This window comes from Mchenga conophoros, linkage group LG15 (genome assembly GCF_057382185.1).
Source record: "Mchenga conophoros isolate Kocher_MC1m ecotype Shallow Benthic linkage group LG15, M_conophoros_male_GT1.1, whole genome shotgun sequence".
Taxonomy (NCBI): Eukaryota; Metazoa; Chordata; class Actinopteri; order Cichliformes; family Cichlidae; genus Mchenga; species Mchenga conophoros.
In genome coordinates, this window is record NC_140540.1 from 15,940,817 (window position 1) to 15,958,412 (window position 17,596).

The 17,596-nt window shown below is 40.0% G+C and overlaps 1 protein-coding gene across 1 annotated transcript in view; it reads left to right on the forward strand.

Annotated features, from left to right (window-relative positions):
- Nucleotides 1–17,596, forward strand: part of rngtt (RNA guanylyltransferase and 5'-phosphatase) — a 115,844-nt gene that overhangs the window by 14,483 nt on the left and 83,765 nt on the right. The window contains exons 7-8 of the mRNA XM_085246984.1: nt 3,229–3,338; nt 5,065–5,166. Coding sequence (XP_085103110.1) covers nt 3,229–3,338; nt 5,065–5,166 — 212 coding nt within the window. The remainder of the gene's footprint in view (nt 1–3,228; nt 3,339–5,064; nt 5,167–17,596) is intronic.

The following is a 17,596-nucleotide window of genomic DNA, read 5'->3' on the forward strand; positions in this document are numbered from 1 at the left end:
TTGTAAAGAATTTATTCGTAAATCAGGGTGGAAAATAAGTATTTGGTCAATAACAAAAATACAACTCAATACTTTGTAACATAACCTTTGTTGGCAATAACAGAGGTCAAACGTTTACTATAGGTCTTTACCAGGTTTGCACACACAGTAGCTGGTATTTTGGCCCATTCCTCCATGCAGATCTTCTCGAGAGCAGTGATGTTCTGGGGCTGTCGCCGAGCAACACGGACTTTCAACTCCCGCCACAGATTTTCTATGGGGTTGAGGTCTGGAGACTGGCTAGGCCACTCCAGGACTTTCAAATGCTTCTTACGGAGCCACTCCTTTGTTGCCCGGGCGGTGTGTTTTGGATCATTGTCATGTTGGAAGACCCAGCCTCGTTTCATCTTCAAAGTTCTCACTGATGGAAGGAGGTTTTGGCTCAAAATCTCACGATACATGGCCCCATTCATTCTGTCCTTAACACGGATCAGTCGTCCTGTCCCCTTGGCAGAAAAACAGCCCCATAGCATGATGTTTCCACCCCCATGCTTCACAGTAGGTATGGTGTTCTTGGGATGCAACTCAGTATTCTTCTTCCTCCAAACAGGACGAGTTGAGTTTATACCAAAAAGTTCTACTTTGGTTTCATCTGACCACATGACATTCTCCCAATCCTCTGCTGTATCATCCATGTGCTCTCTGGCAAACTTCAGACGGGCCTGGACATGCACTGGCTTCAGCAGCGGAACACGTCTGGCACTGCGGGATTTGATTCCCTGCCGTTGTAGTGTGTTACTGATGGTGACCTTTGTTACTTTGGTCCCAGCTCTCTGCAGGTCATTCACCAGGTCCCCCCGTGTGGTTCTGGGATCTTTGCTCACCGTTCTCATGATCATTTTGACCCCACGGGATGAGATCTTGCGTGGAGCCCCAGATCGTGGGAGATTATCAGTGGTCTTGTATGTCTTCCATTTTCTGATGATTGCTCCCACAGTTGATTTTTTCACACCAAGCTGCTTGCCTATTGTAGATTCACTCTTCCCAGTCTGGTGCAGGTCTACAATACTTTTCCTGGTGTCCTTCGAAAGCTCTTTGGTCTTGGCCATGGCGGAGTTTGGAGTCTGACTGTTTGAGGCTGTGGACAGGTGTCTTTTATACAGATGATGAGTTCAAACAGGTGCCATTCATACAGGTAACGAGTGGGGGACAGAAAAGCTTCTTACAGAAGACGTTACAGGTCTGTGAGAGCCAGAGATTTTCCTTGTTTGAGGTGACCAAATACTTATTTTCCACCCTAATTTACGAATAAATTCTTTACAAATCCTACTATGTGAATTCATGGATTTTTTCTTCACATTCTGTCTCTCACAGTTGAAGTGTACCTCTGGTGCAAATTACTGACCTCTGTCATCATTTTAAGTGGGGGAACTTGCACAATCGGTGGCTGACTAAATACTTTTTTGCCCCACTGTATTTTTGTTTGTTTTGGACTTGATTGGATTTTTAAACTTTTAAAAGGCAGTTTTTAAATTCCTTTTACCCAATCAGAAATTCAAAGAACTTTCGCAGAGACTTTTTTGAGTGAAATATGAGACATCTTGTCTATCCTGACGCGCAGATGGTTTTTTACACAGACCCATCTGGGAAGTTATCTTTGGGAACAGTGTGGGGGGAAAAAAGGCAGACACTAAAAATAAAATAATATATGGCAAAATATTGGACCATATTAACCATCTGTCCATTACAGGCTTACTTTGACCAGTCGAGAGCAGAGCTGCCTGGTACAGCATACTTACAGAGCCAGTCAGGAGACAACAAGGGAAAAAATTACTTGTCCTACAAGAAATCTGCCTAGACGTAGTTGTCTCAAGAAACTTGTTGTAATGTAAAGACTTTACAGAATTTTTGTGAATGCCCCAACAAACTGGTGTTCCCTAATAGAAGAACTTCCTTTTAATTGTTTAATTTTTTGGGGGGGCAGGGATAGCTCAGTAGGTAGAGTGGTTGCCCCATGATCGGAAGGTCGGGGGTTCGACTCCACTGAACGGCCACCCTGAGGTACCCCTGAGCAAGGTACTGTCCCTACACACTGCTCCCCGGCCGCTGCATTGGTGGCTGCCCACTGCTTGACTGGGTGAATGGGTTAAATGCAGAGGAGTAATTTCCCTACGGGGACTAACACATACACATTATTATTGGAAGAGCCTTAGAAGAAATGAGGAGAGCACAGAGGTACCAGAGCAAAATAAAGGAGAAAGAAGGCAAGATCTTATAAACACATGACTATTATATGTGATATTAGACAAGCCTTTAAAAAAAATAAAAATAAAAAATGCTGATTTAACTTTAGTTTCTGATGTCCTGTACTCTGATTCACTTCACCTTTACAAGGTCATTAGAAGATCATCTGGTGTGAACGTATCAAGAGTCTAGAATAGATGATAAATATATGTATATGTGCAGTAGCCCTAATATGAAATGCACATTGTCCCTCCTAGATTTAAAGGTGAGTAATTAGCTTTATACAGGGAGAAGCTCATACACAGGGTGAAAAGTTGTGTATGAGCAACCGAGCTGAAGTGAAAAACGTGCACATTAAATAGTAATACTAATAAATAAATATTTTCCTTTATATTTGTATTTTTTTTACCCTTCAGTTTCTTAATAGGTCCTTGGATACTGTGTTGTCAGACTACAGAACAGAAATCATAATTTATAATGTATTAGTATACTAAATAGTATTTTCTATTTATTAAAGCGTGTAGCACAAACCTTCATCATCACATGGTTTTGTGATATCAAGCATTTTGTTCATGAGCTCCCTAGAAATAACCGGGAATGGCAGATTTCTCATAAATAAGGTAACACAGACCTTTTGCCATATCTTTATGCAGAACACTTGTGCTTGAGTGTGTAGTCAACCCCCACAGGCTTACATTGAGCCAGGAAAAACCCTGCATCTGTTTCCATCACTCATACTGGGAAAAGGGGGTTGATCCAGAGTGAGATGCGGATTCTTGAAATAATTAAAGTGAAAATAACATTCAAAATAGAGAGGAGTGAAAGCAGGAGTTTTAATATTTGTACCTGTTGTCTCGCACAGGGATTCATAAAACAAAGAGGCAGCTGTTTGGAAAAGTATCACCGGTACTCAATGTGTTTTTCTTCTCTGTGTAGGAGGGAATAAATGTTTCTTAAAATTCATTCCAAGTTTAGCCTTCTGCTTTTCTTCTTTTATCTTCCCAGGGTGCAGTATTTCTTGAAGGTGTCAATGTGAAAGGCGTCACACAGGTCACCATACAACCCAAGTTAGGCGAGATCCAAAGAATGTGCCAGGAGATGGCCGAGTGGGACAAGTAAGAACCTTCCTTTTACCTTTCTTATTTTCCTCTGGGAAAGTGTGTGTGTCTGTTTACACATGTGTGGGTGTACTGTACTGTGCTATGAGTGACTCATTTGTCTTAAATCACCTTTTTTTTCCAGAGAAAAAAATCTTTACACTCTCTGACAGGCGGCAAAGTCAGGAATAGATGTTGCTATTCTGGAGAAATATGCCGCTGCAGCTTTTTTAATGAAATTGCAGAGCATCAGCTCGACTGCAGTGACTTGTCACAGCGCAAGAAAACAGCCCATGCTGCGATTTCCATGGCCTGCTGTTAAAATTATTTTTGTTATGTCTTTGTTTGCTAATATACTAAAATCCTCACATATTTATAGTTTAGGAAGTTTTTCAGTGTGTAGCGCCAAAGTTAGTTGTTGTTCTCTTAGTGCACTAGGTTGTCATAAACTATGTTATGACTTAAGCCACAAAGTAAAGTGTCTGAGAGGTGTTTCTTTAATGCATCCAGTTGCTTTTGCAGAGATTATATTTGTTTTTGGGAACCTGTGTTTGTGCGCACAAAAACTCTGTAAAAAATGTCTTCCAATGGTCTTGAGTTAAACAATAGATTTGACTGACTCTGTCAGAGGTTATATGTCAGTGTTGCATCCCAGCTGTAATATATTGAATATTCAAGACAAATAGTTCAGATGTATTTGCAATTATCAGCTTGTTCTCTTTGAACTGATGAGAGAACTATTAGGTTTGCCAGCTGCCTGTTGGTATCCTATCATATGTATGCATATTACACTGCCTGGCCCAAAAAAGTCACCACTGTAATTAGGCAAAGGTAAGAGGCTTCTTCTGGGTGACTCCTGCAGTGATTCATGTTTTGGCTGGCAACAGGTGATGTAACCCTAACTGATGCAATGATTCGCTTTCTAAACAACCGTGTATTAAGACATTGTTTTCACAACCATGCGATATCTCCTTTCAGAAGAGTCTAATTATTGGTTTGCTTCAAGGAAAAAAAACAAAACAAAAACAACAAGGGATATTGCTGAAACTACTAAAATGGGGTTAAGAACTCTCCAAGGCATTATGTGGTTGGAGAGGATTTAAGAGTTTGAAATCATGTCATCATAAGCACCAATAGTAAAACGTATGACTATGTTTGAGAGTGAAGAAATGTGATAGTATTTTCGCATGCATTCTGCAAAGAAGGATTGGGACTAAACGGCAGCGCAGCTTAAAAAAAAAACCAAAAAAACTGAAGCTAAATCAAAAAAGGCTTTAGTTTGCTAGTGAGCTTAAATATTTAAACATGCACCCATCATGTCTTGTGCCTACCATACAAGCCTGTGCATGGTGGTGTTATGATCTGGGGTTAGTCAGGTCGAGGTTAAGCCCAAAAGAAATTAGGACAGCTGACTACCTGGGTATACTGAACCACCAAGTTTGCTCTGATTTTTTTTTTCCCCCTTCCCGATGGCACAGGCATAGTCCAAGGTGATGATGTCAGGATTTAAATTGCAAAGGACTCGTTCAGAGAGCATGAGACATTATTTTTAACCCCACTGAAAATCTTTGGGATGTGCTAGAAAAGACTTGACTCCCTGATCATTAATAGAAGATCCTGAATGGAATAAATGTGACATTTTGTAAGCTTACCGAAACAGCCAACCAAAAATCTTCTAAGCTGTGTTTAGAGCCAGGCTGAAGATCAGGCACACATGTAAGGGCTGTTGTTGCTGTTTTTGCAGGTCTGGTTTTCCTGGTGCGCAGCCTGTGTCCATGGATAGGCAAAATTTGCGTTTCCTCGAGCAGAATCCATACAAAGTCAGCTGGAAAGCCGACGGCACGCGGTGAGTTTATGAGAAATGACTGCTTGTCTTCATGTGTCAGTACAGGTATGAGACTGTGTGTCTCTAACTTCATTGTGTTCAAAGTTCAATGGGTTTTCTTTTGTGTCAGTAGGCATACCGTAAGTTTATGTCCTTCAGAGTTGTCCATCAGAGATGCTCGTTCTCATTAGGTTTTAATTACAGTGATTTTACATGGCTAATCAGCAGGAGTGCTCTTTGATATCAGTGATGTTCCCTGCATAATTACCTTCATATAACCTGAACAGGATTACTGACTCCAGTCTCTTACCCCATATAAAAGAGAGAGCATGGGGCACTTCTTCTGTCTGGTCACATTTTAGGTTGAATTTGTTGTTTTTCTTTTGTTTTATCTCTCTGTTACGTAAAGCCAGTGCTGAGGGAAAAAGAAGTGTCAGTATTCTGGTAGTCCGCTGTGAAGCCCTGTTTCCCTCGCTGGTGCAAATGTGCAGTGTGCTGGTGAATATTTAATGACTGCAGTCATTTTAAAGAATTTTACATATCGGTGCTTTAGTTTCCCCTAAGAGAGAGACTAGCAGAGTACAGATTTGGCCTCTGACCAAGATCCCGCTAATGTGTGTAATCAGCTTCCATTATTTTCAGAACATCTTGAAATTGTTGTTCAGCTCTGCTCTGACGTTTGACTGAAGAGGGACACTGACCTCTTCCTCTGCTGCCTCTGGCTCTCGTCTGTCACCTTATTTCCCTCCAGCACTTGATTTTGAAAAGTAACCTGATATTTTTTTCAGTTGTGAAAAACAGATGCAGATAGAGGCTCCGTATGCTATGAGTCACCACTCAAGCACAGGATATATTGAGGATATAATGCACCACCTTCTCCTCAAATTTAGCAATTTAAAAATGGTAAAATACTTTTTACATTTTTAAATCCAGAGGACATATTGCTTGAAATAATATTTAAAATAATCAAAGAAGGTGGGAAAATCCATCTTGGGGAAATGTGCATGATAAAAACTTCAACTGGTGAAATAAAAGGTGTGCTACAAAAATCTATGAACAAACCAAAAGATGGAGCAAATATTAAATTGGTACATTGTCTGATCTTTGTACTATACATGAACTCTAAAATGAGATCATTCTTCCTTGTATTTAATTTCCCATTTTGAAGCATTATAGTTACTCATAAAGGATCTGTTAGACATAGTTCCTGAAATATCAGGAAGTATGTCTTCATGGTCTGGTCCGGTACAGTCTTGACTTGGGCCAAGAATTCCCTAATAACAAATGTTAAACTACATATCAGTATACAATGGATACATACCTGTCTGTCGGACACAGGAATTTAGAATGTATGACATTTAATAAATAGATGATTAATGGAAAGTGTATTTTTATGTCTTACAACACTCGTTTTGGGAGGAAAAACATGAAAACCAGCCATAATGATTTAATTCTATTTGCACTATTAGTAGTGGGAGGAATGCTTGCATGTATGGCATTCCCATGTGTTTAACCTCATTTAACTCAGAATAATTTTTATTGTTACATGTTGTGGCTACTTTTTCTGGCTAACTTCAAAATAATGAATTTAGGGCATTTTTACTGCTGTCGCATGTCAAAACTGGTTAGATTTGACCCGAACAGTATCTAAGGGTTGACTTTGCTATTGCTTGCCCTTTTTAATAATGTGTTACTGTCATAATTGATTATGTCTTAATCTGCATGTGCATGTGGTTCTAAATGGCTCACTCTTGTCTGAGAAATACTGAAAACAGCAGTGACCACAGTGATCTAGAGTTGATAGTTTTACACAGACGGTGCTGTGGTCTTACTGCAGAATCTGGCTTTGTATGGTTGATGTAAGTACTGTGGAACACAGGGTGAGTGTGGAGGGCTCTAATCCCATGTATGGCAAATTTCTAGGCCAGTGGATTGGTAAACAAAGTAAATTCTTCTGCTAGTTTATTTCCAACACCACCTGATTTATTTATTGATTTATTTTTAACAGCGTCGACTTTCCTGAGCTGTTTGTTCATTTAGAGTCTGCAGATAATCCAGCTGACTGCTTCTTTTAGATCCTTTGGGTGGCTTGCTTGCTTGTTTTGACCTAGTTAAAAAGATAGTAGACTGTTGGAACAGATTCTACCCTAGTAGGATCAAGACACATTCTTCTGACTGAGGTCACAGGAAAGTCACAAAGTATTCACAGACACATATAACTTTGGTCTTTCATGGCGTTTGTTGACAAAAGGAAAAATACAAGATAACACCTTTAGCTTCAACTATAGTGTGTTTGAGGTTGAGGTGAGCAACAGCAGCTTGCTGTCTTGGTAAAGCATATATTGGCTTGGGCTGTGTTACAGCCTCCTGTGATACAACGCTGTATTCAGACAGTGATTTGCTAGATTAGAAGTGAAAGTGATTTCTAAATCCTAGCTGTAATGGGATGACTAATTCAATTGGTGTGATCCAGTCACTTTATCTGGTCTTGATTTCATACTTCCTCTAACCTCAGTCAACTCTTTCTTAAACTCTCCTAGTATAATTGGAGTGCTGGAGGTCCAACTGTCATGTTTGGGTTGTCCTAATACATAGGTGTCAAACTCTGGCCCGCAGCCTAATTACATTTGGCCCGCGAAGCCATACCAAATTACTATTAGAGCTGGCCTACTGGTATTATACAGCTAATATATATATCGTTTAGTATTAAGCTTTGCTTGTTCCATATTCAGTTTTCCAGCAAAACTTGTTTGAGTCCATAAGAAAAGATTCATTCTTATATCTGGAGGAAGATTTTTTTTTTTTTTCAATAAATATTAATGTTAGCCCGCGACTTTGTTCCAGTTTTGAATTTTGGCCCACTGTGTATTTGAGTTTGACACCCCTGGACTAATACATTCAGCTCCCTTTCAGTTACTGTTTTTTCGCTGCGACTGCTTTCCAAACAATTGGGGCATCATGTAAAAGAGGAAGCTTGGAGATGTTTCGTGTAGAAGTATGATATAAAAATGTTGTCACTTTTCAGCCATATGAATTAATGTCTATTTCTTGAGTTGTGGTAAACAATGTGCCCCATCTTATGTTAATATATAAATAAAAATGTTTTCTGGCTTCTTTTAGAATACCTGCAAGTTCTTGAAACTTGTTGACACTCGGCTACAGACATACATATTTCTTATTCACATCCTGCTTTGTGTGTGCGTGTTTTGCATGCGCATGTGTGCGAACAACATCAGAATGCAAACCACAGCATATTTACACGGCAAAAGGTTTGATATGGTAGACTTTGATGGTCTTTGTTGTCAGCATAGCGTCAGCCTGCTGTTTGCGGTTCTCGTGCTTTTTCAGCAGTTCTCTTTATTTATCATTGTTGTCTTTTTGACACACGGTGCATGCAGTACGTCTGACAAAAGCAATGGGGTTTTTTGTAAAAGGATCATGCAGCATTGTGGATATTCACAACGCAGTCTTCGCTTTGGTCTACATACAAGTAATAAAGTTGCGCTTGGAAAAGAGAGGCTTTTGTTCTCTTTGCGAGGAACAGCCTCTTCTGATGTTACTTTATTCTCCAAAGCCAAGGGATGGATGAAAGCAATCGAAAATCATGTTTCCTTATTAGTGCCCGTGCTTTTTAATTTATCCAGTAAATAGCCATGTGTGTCATACAAGTTTATCTTTTGTGTGTGAAATTGAATTTACACAAAAGAAGTGATGAGGAGAGGCGGTTTGGTGAGAAATAGATTTTTCTTCTTCTTTTTATTAAATCAGTGTTATTAAATTCCAACAGTGTAGATCTTCATTGAATCTGGACTGTAGGTTGGACTGGACAATATTAGTGGACTGTGATTGTGAGTCTTCTAGAGGGTGCAGAGCAGGGCCATGGCTTAGTCCTTGATGAATTTAATTGGTGTGACAAGTCTGGCTTCAAAATAAATGTGGCAAAAAACAAGTAAATGTTTATTGGCTTCTTTCCCCTCTCTCTGCACAAGTGCAGTGAGCTAAATGTTTTGCTTCTTGTTGACGAAGAGTTGAATGTGTGAATAATCTAATGAACAGTTAAAGGAAGTTGCAAAGTTTTAATGTAGACATGACAGTGATGAAAATGTTTTATTCCTCCTTTGCTTGGAGTCTGTTGTATTTCTTTACCATGCTTGAGTCAATATTGTTCCAGTAGCAGTAGTCAGAAAACCTAGCTTTGCCTCCAGTAAGGTGTAGTTATTCAGTTGTTCCATTTAGAGTAGAGGATCATTGTTGTAGTGGTCACAAATACACAACAGTGGGAGTACAGATTACAAGTTCTACAATTCCAACAATCCCACTCTTGCATTGCAAAGCTGGGATTGTTGTGACTTGTCCAACAATCGAGTGGCAAATCTGACTCATGTGGGAGCACTCCAGCTGAAAATTCCAACTGGCATCTCAAATTTTTGGCTGTCCACTTCAAGTGTAACACAGCATTAATCTGTTTGTCATATAATTGCCATGATGTGCTGTAAGATCAGTGGTACCTGCCTTGGTGATCATCAGTATGAAATGGGGATGTGTCCCGCAGTGATTCTTACATTAACATTCAATTCCCAAAATTTTCAAATGCAACTGTATAAGCTTTTTTATTTATTTATTGGTACTGTAGTTGTTGTGGGCAGCATATGCACCCAGATGGCAATTCTTCAGGAACTGAAGGGAGCATACAAAAGGATCTAGTCTGCCGTTACATGCTAAAAAAAGGAGAAGATGCAGAAGGAGGTCCACAAGCACAGGAAAAAATACAAATGGAAGATGGCAGCTAGTGCACCTGCTGCACTATGCTTTGGTCCATTTACCTCAGAAGGCTTCACCCCAGAGTGGTGGTGGCAGATAATTGTATTTAACAAAATATTAATGTGTGGTGTCCTTGTATTGATATAATGCTGTCAAACAAAGTGTAGTGATACAATAGTGTATATTTTTTTTTTGTTTCATTTTTTACCCACTCCTGTTGTTCACCTTACAAAATAGTACCTAAACTGTTTTTTTGTTTCGGTGTTATAAGGATAAGATTGAACTGAAACGGGGAAAAGTCAAATGTTGGAGCTGGGAATGACATCACTCCCGATTTAAACACGTTCCAGTAGCAAAATTGGAGAAGCTAGATTTGTTTCACTGATTTGAGGTGATATAACTAATTTCCTTCGGGATTAATAAAGTATTCTGATTCTGATAACTATTGAATTCCGACTCGGAAACCTGGAAATTCTGACTTCCATGCAACACACTTGTAGCTTTGCTTTGACTCGTTAGTACAAAAGGCAAAGTAAATTATGGAACTGCTTTGCTGTTGACACATTCATTTGCAACAATTAAATATGCAATTTTGCATTATGTTGGATGATAATTGTAAGTAATTAACTAGGTGTCAAAAACGCATGTACAGTGGGGCAAAAAAGTATTTAGTCAGCCACCGATTGTGCAAGTTCCCCCACTTAAAATGATGACAGAGGTCAGTAATTTGCACCAGAGGTACACTTCAACTGTGAGAGATAGAATGTGAAAAAAAAATCCATGAATCCACATGGTAGGATTTGTAAAGAATTTATTCGTAAATCAGGGTGGAAAATAAGTATTTGGTCAATAACAAAAATACAACTCAATACTTTGTAACATAACCTTTGTTGGCAATAACAGAGGTCAAACGTTTACTATAGGTCTTTACCAGGTTTGCACACACAGTAGCTGGTATTTTGGCCCATTCCTCCATGCAGATCTTCTCGAGAGCAGTGATGTTTTGGGGCTGTCGCCGAGCAACACGGACTTTCAACTCCCGCCACAGATTTTCTATGGGGTTGAGGTCTGGAGACTGGCTAGGCCACTCCAGGACTTTCAAATGCTTCTTACGGAGCCACTCCTTTGTTGCCCGGGCGGTGTGTTTTGGATCATTGTCATGTTGGAAGACCCAGCCTCGTTTCATCTTCAAAGTTCTCACTGATGGAAGGAGGTTTTGGCTCAAAATCTCACGATACATGGCCCCATTCATTCTGTCCTTAACACGGATCAGTCGTCCTGTCCCCTTGGCAGAAAAACAGCCCCATAGCATGATGTTTCCACCCCCATGCTTCACAGTAGGTATGGTGTTCTTGGGATGCAACTCAGTATTCTTCTTCCTCCAAACGCGACGAGTTGAGTTTATACCAAAAAGTTCTACTTTGGTTTCATCTGACCACATGACATTCTCCCAATCCTCTGCTGTATCATCCATGTGCTCTCTGGCAAACTTCAGACGGGCCTGGACATGCACTGGCTTCAGCAGCGGAACACGTCTGGCACTGCGGGATTTGATTCCCTGCCGTTGTAGTGTGTTACTGATGGTGACCTTTGTTACTTTGGTCCCAGCTCTCTGCAGGTCATTCACCAGGTCCCCCCGTGTGGTTCTGGGATCTTTGCTCACCGTTCTCATGATCATTTTGACCGCACGGGATGAGATCTTGCGTGGAGCCCCAGATCGAGGGAGATTATCAGTGGTCTTGTATGTCTTCCATTTTCTGATGATTGCTCCCACAGTTGATTTTTTCACACCAAGCTGCTTGCCTATTGTAGATTCACTCTTCCCAGTCTGGTGCAGGTCTACAATACTTTTCCTGGTGTCCTTCGAAAGCTCTTTGGTCTTGGCCATGGCGGAGTTTGGAGTCTGACTGTTTGAGGCTGTGGACAGGTGTCTTTTATACAGATGATGAGTTCAAACAGGTGCCATTCATACAGGTAACGAGTGGGGGACAGAAAAGCTTCTTACAGAAGACGTTACAGGTCTGTGAGAGCCAGAGATTTTCCTTGTTTGAGGTGACCAAATACTTATTTTCCACCCTAATTTACAAATAAATTCTTTAAAAATCCTACCATGTGAATTCATGGATTTTTTTTTCACATTCTGTCTCTCACAGTTGAAGTGTACCTCTGGTGCAAATTACTGACCTCTGTCATCATTTTAAGTGGGGGAACTTGCACAATCGGTGGCTGACTAAATACTTTTTTGCCCCACTGTATTTCTACTGGTATTGGTACTAACTACTAAATTTCTGATACTGTGACATCACTAGTATGAAATCCCTCCGGTCATTTTGGTCCTCAGCACCCCCTACATCAGTGGTTCTCAAACTTTTTTTACTAGGCCCCCCTTTGTTTGACAAGAAAAATGTTCGCGTCCCCCACCCGCACGCACGCACGCACAAACACACCCTCCAACCACACACACCCATATTTTGCTCCAATGCGGTTTATTTCACACCTCAAACATTTAGTAAACAATTAAGTAAATACAAGTAATCTGCAATAAATTACAGGTAGTAAGAAAATGAACTACTAACTCCTTTACACTACGTCCACACCAACACGGGTATTTTGAAAACGCAGCTGTTTCTATGCGTTTGGACCTTTCGTCCACATGTAAACGGCGTTTCGAATCACCGGAAACTGAAATTTTTTTAAAACTCCTTTTTTCCGTTTACGTGTGGACGAGGAATACAGAGTTCGTCTCGCAACGTCAGAGGTATGTGCCTTTTTTCATGTCACACTGTGCACCACGTTATTGTTTACATGAGATGAATTGCAGAATGGCAGATATTCAGATTAACAGTGACAGTATTTTGTCTCTATCTTCAGATTTTACATGCTTACAAACACACACACACACACACACTGTCATTTTATTTAGAAAGGCAGAGGCGTCACGGTGTAATTATTTTACGTGTAGTTGTTTTTTTTTCCTGTGTAATAATATTCAACATTGATATCAATACATTTTTCAAAAAAATGCCTCTCTGTGGAAATTGGTTTAAAAACATAAACAGCTGTGGGATACTGTTTGTCCGGGATTTGAACCGGGGGAACAAATTGTGGCAGGATCAGCCTGATATTATTTGTATCCCGTGTTAACTTTACTGTATAAAGAGCTAACATCTCCAAAATGTCATGAGTAGTTAGTCATTACAAGAAGTGTTTGTGAACTAAAAATCAAGAATGTGTGATACTGTTTGTCCGTGATTTGGAGAGCCCAGCGCGTGCTCCCGACGAAGGGAAAACCAATTATGCAGGGGAGACCTACCTCGGCACTTGTGCAGGTGAAGCCAGAGGGAAGATATGCTTCACCATATTTTCTAGTCTTTGGCTTAGAATGAAGTTGGTTTGGAATAGGGCTGTGCGATATGACCAAAATCTCATATACCGATATAAGACCTCTATCGTCCCGATAACGATATAAATCACAAAAATGTAACATTTTCTGTAAATTCTGTGAATCTCGGGCAGCTCAACTTGCCTGAAGTGTTTCCAGCTGGGCGCCGTATACCTGGAGTCCAGTGTTTTAACCGATGCATGAAACTACACATTTTTAGACACAAGTTGTAACAGCCGCCGTTTTTTTTTTTTTTTTGTTTTTTTTTTGTGTGAGTGTTTATTACACGGCGTGCTGCGGGGAAAAGCCTGTTCTAACGTTTGAGTCTAAGGTTTATTTCTTAGCACCTGGCGGCTCTTTTTAAATTCTCATCCGTAAACACTGCATACTCTTTCACGTGATTCAGCTTTTATTGTGAAAGGTTTATGTGGAAAATAAACAAGCGGACACGCGTTGGTTTTACCGTCATTGTTGTTAACGACAACGCATACAAACAGGTACTTGTCCGTCCGTAGTGTGGTTATATTAAATATAAGAGAAAGAGAGAACTTTAAGAAATTAATATAGCCACTGCAGTGACCATCAAAACGATGAAAAAATATTGCCGTAAACAGTTTATTTTGTGACACCACGAAACAAACGATAGCGTAAAATGAAACGATAGATGTTTTTATATCTTCATCCGATATATATCGTTATATATCGAACAGCCCTAGTTTGGAAACATATTCAGCTATGCTTCATCTCATGCTTTGCGTGTGTGTGGGAGCCCCATCAAACACCAGTCCATTACGCTAGCAGTGTCCAAGCGTTGTTTTTGCTTTTTTCCCTTTTCAATGGCTCTGCGCCCCCCCTAGGGGCCGGGCCCCACACTTTGGGAAGGTCTGCCCTACATGTTGAATTCCAGATGTTTCTGCCAGGGGCGAAGGTTTGCCCTTCTCAAAACTAACACCAATAGATTTGTGGTCATTTGTTCGATGTGCTGCTGGGGTCTAATTCTAAAATTTCTCAAAGGATAAAAAAAAGTATACATAAGCAACAGCAGGACTTGCAGTCTAAGATGATGGAAGATTGTCGAGTTGGTGGGTTTTCATTAAGATGGCAGTGGTAGGGCGTGATCTTAAATTGTCATTCTCTTGATGGATTACATGAAATGTGCAGAGCATTTCTTATTAAATGTCCCACTTTCTTTCCAGTGGCATTTTTAAGGCCTGAAATGGACTTTTAATAGGAAATTTGTCTCTCCAAGGTGGCCGTGAAAGATTTTTCTCTTTGCATATTGCTAGGGGTCCTCACTTTAGTTTTACATATTCTTAATCCCTTTGTTACCCTGGTGAGGATAAAAAAAGTTTCCAATTCTAATGAAAGCAATTTTTACTTTTAAATGAGTAATTTCTTTTTTTTTTAAATATCACATGCAAGTATAATTTTTTTTTACAGGAAAAGGTTAAGTGAGGAAGAATGTTAATTTTCAGCAGCCTGTAATGGTCTAACAGAGTTGCTGTCAGGATCAAATCGGTGTTTCTGGCAGTCTCTTCTCATGACTACAGGGCAACGCATCAACATCTGTGACAGTTAAACTACCTCACTCAGTACCATGATAACATGCGTGACGGTGACAAAGTACTGACGCTTCCCCACTCACCTAAAAATATTATATAGCTTTTCTCGATGCAACCAGTCATACAGTGAGGGGGGAAAAAAACAAGACAAAAAACAAACTTGTCACTTGCCTGCAATCTGCCAAGGGAGGTGGCTTCTAATGGGCTTTGGAAAGACAGCAAAATTAGTGGATTTGCCAAGAGGGGAGACATAAAGTGAGTTGGGGTTTTTTCACCTCTTCTTATACAGCCTTCTGTCAGGGCTAGATTGGTTTGTGCCCCAGAGATGAAGGGCAAAGAGAAGGGAGAGAGCCAATTATGTTCTTAGGCATTTAAACAAACAATGTTGCTCAATTTGGACTCAAAGAAACTGGACTTGAGAAAGTTTTGGACTTTTTTAATTGTCTCTTTAAAGTCCTGTTTCATCCCTGATTACCACTCCAGTGATTTATTTAAAGAGAGGACACCAATCCAGTGTTTTTCTTTTACATCCCAGATGAAATAATGTCAGTGAAAAAGACTTCAGTGCCATCTTTCCCATTTTTTTTTTTTTGGCTCTTTGGTTTTCTCCGTAAGACTGCCAGTGTTTTATATAACAAAATAAAATAACACAAAGATAAAACATTTATTCATTAATTCAGTATGCTTAATAAATAATTACAAATGCATATGTGTGTTTGTGTTTTATAGTTTCTGTTTGTTATTTAGTTAATTTCTTATTTCTTACTATAACACACAAAATCTTTAAGTGTGTGTATCTGTGTGCCTCCTGTGGGGCCCACACAGTCAAGAGTTCAGCTGCCAAATGGGATTAAAATGTGAAAATTATTATCTGTATCAGAGTATTTAAATCAGATTGATATCCACAAAACTTCAGTAATGTATTAGGTATTAAGGTGCCATCAGATTTCCAGGCAACCACCTCACAAATGGCTAAAATTGGGGGTGGGGTCTTTGTTTGTTGTGGTTTTTTGCCTTTTGTGGACAGCACAGCAAGCTGCATTGTATCGTTTTAATTTCACAGAAACATCTCATTTATATTAACAGAAGCTGACTTTTACATGATATATAATAAGGTCATCATGTGTTCTACAACTACCGGTCAATTAGCTGATTTTACTCTTTCATTTCTACACCCTTCATTTCATAACCAACAGCAAAAACAGGCCAAACAACACTGTAGCAAGGGCGTGTACTAGCCTAGTGTCTGTGATGCTAATGATGATAATAGACTGCACCAAAATTCTGTCTTGTAAGTTATTGAAATTTTGTTTCAACAGGGAACTTGTTGTTTACATGCTCCTCACATTTAATTCACTAGTCTCCTAGTCAATTAAATGCATCCCCAAAAAATGTTTAACCAGTCAAAAAAAACCTGTCAAAATTGAGCACAGTTAACATTGTCTATACAATTATAGTGTGTGTAGTTTTTGAACCCATAGTACTGGGTTCCTTAATCCTTGCCCAAGTAGTGGGCAACAATAAAGGATTAGTTGCCTTTGGCTGCATATGTAAGCCTCTTTATAAAAGCTTAAATTTGTAAGTATTTAAATAGTATTTTGAGTCACATGAGTACTGCATCAAGCAAACAAATACAATATGTACATCCATTTGTTTTGCCCACTTTTTCTTTTTTTGCGCTTCCGTCTAAAATGAGAAATCACCCCGCCCTCCCTATGGGGGAAAAAGAAAGCACCGTCCCTTGAGCAGCCCCTTGACGCATCACTAATGATGTGCAAAGCTGTTGAATCTGATCTAAACCCTCCTCTGGAAATCAGCTGCTGTCAGTCATGCCTTGTAGACTTGCAGAGCCGATACAATGACCGTCTGTGCCTCATTAGGGCCAAAGAGTTTGGGGGATGTGGCTCGGGAATGCGCATAACATGCGAAGCACCCAGAGAGCCGAGGAGGAGGTGGGCAGAAGCATCCACTTGTCTGAATAAATGAGCATGTTATATTTCACAATTTCCTGTTGTCCATAAGAACAGAATAAAGTATCTGCTGTCAACATAATTTAATAGAAGGAAGGAGGGGAGGAATGGTATTGGTATGAAGGTGTGACTGTGATGAGGAGGAGGACCACTGGGAGTTACACAGAACTAATGGTCTCTACTTTCCTCTGAACGTACTTGACAGCCGTGGCTAGTTGGCTAATTAGACAGCGGGGGAACTTCTTCTGCTCTGTGCAGACCTGTTGTGTCCCCACTGGTTGACAGATCTTCTCTGTTGTGACACTCAGCGTTTCTGTTTGATCTTTTTAGCCATTGTTCCTTTTCTGAGATAAAAGATATTAGCCCTGCACACAAGTATATCTTTCTATCTGCAGGAGTTATCATTTTGCCTAAACTAGGCAACACAGGCATTTCCTGTTCCCTTTCTTACCCTGCTCCATCCTCAGCTCCACTGAGGATGGAGTCAATCCTCTCCCACCCAAAAAATGTAAGTGCTGGCCCACTCACCATTTTTTTTTTTTCTTCCCTTCTCCACCAACATTTCTTTTCTTTTTTCCATCCCCCTGCAGTATCCACAGGACGTGTCTCCACCTGCTTTATATCTCAGGATTAGTGTGTTTTTACGCTTTCTCCTGTCAGGGAGGTAGGTGTGTGTGTGTGTGTGTGTGGTCATACTCTACACATAACACCATCTTATGACGGCCACTTTTCTTGACCAGCGTATTCCATAAGTTGTACAGGGTGGGCCATTTATA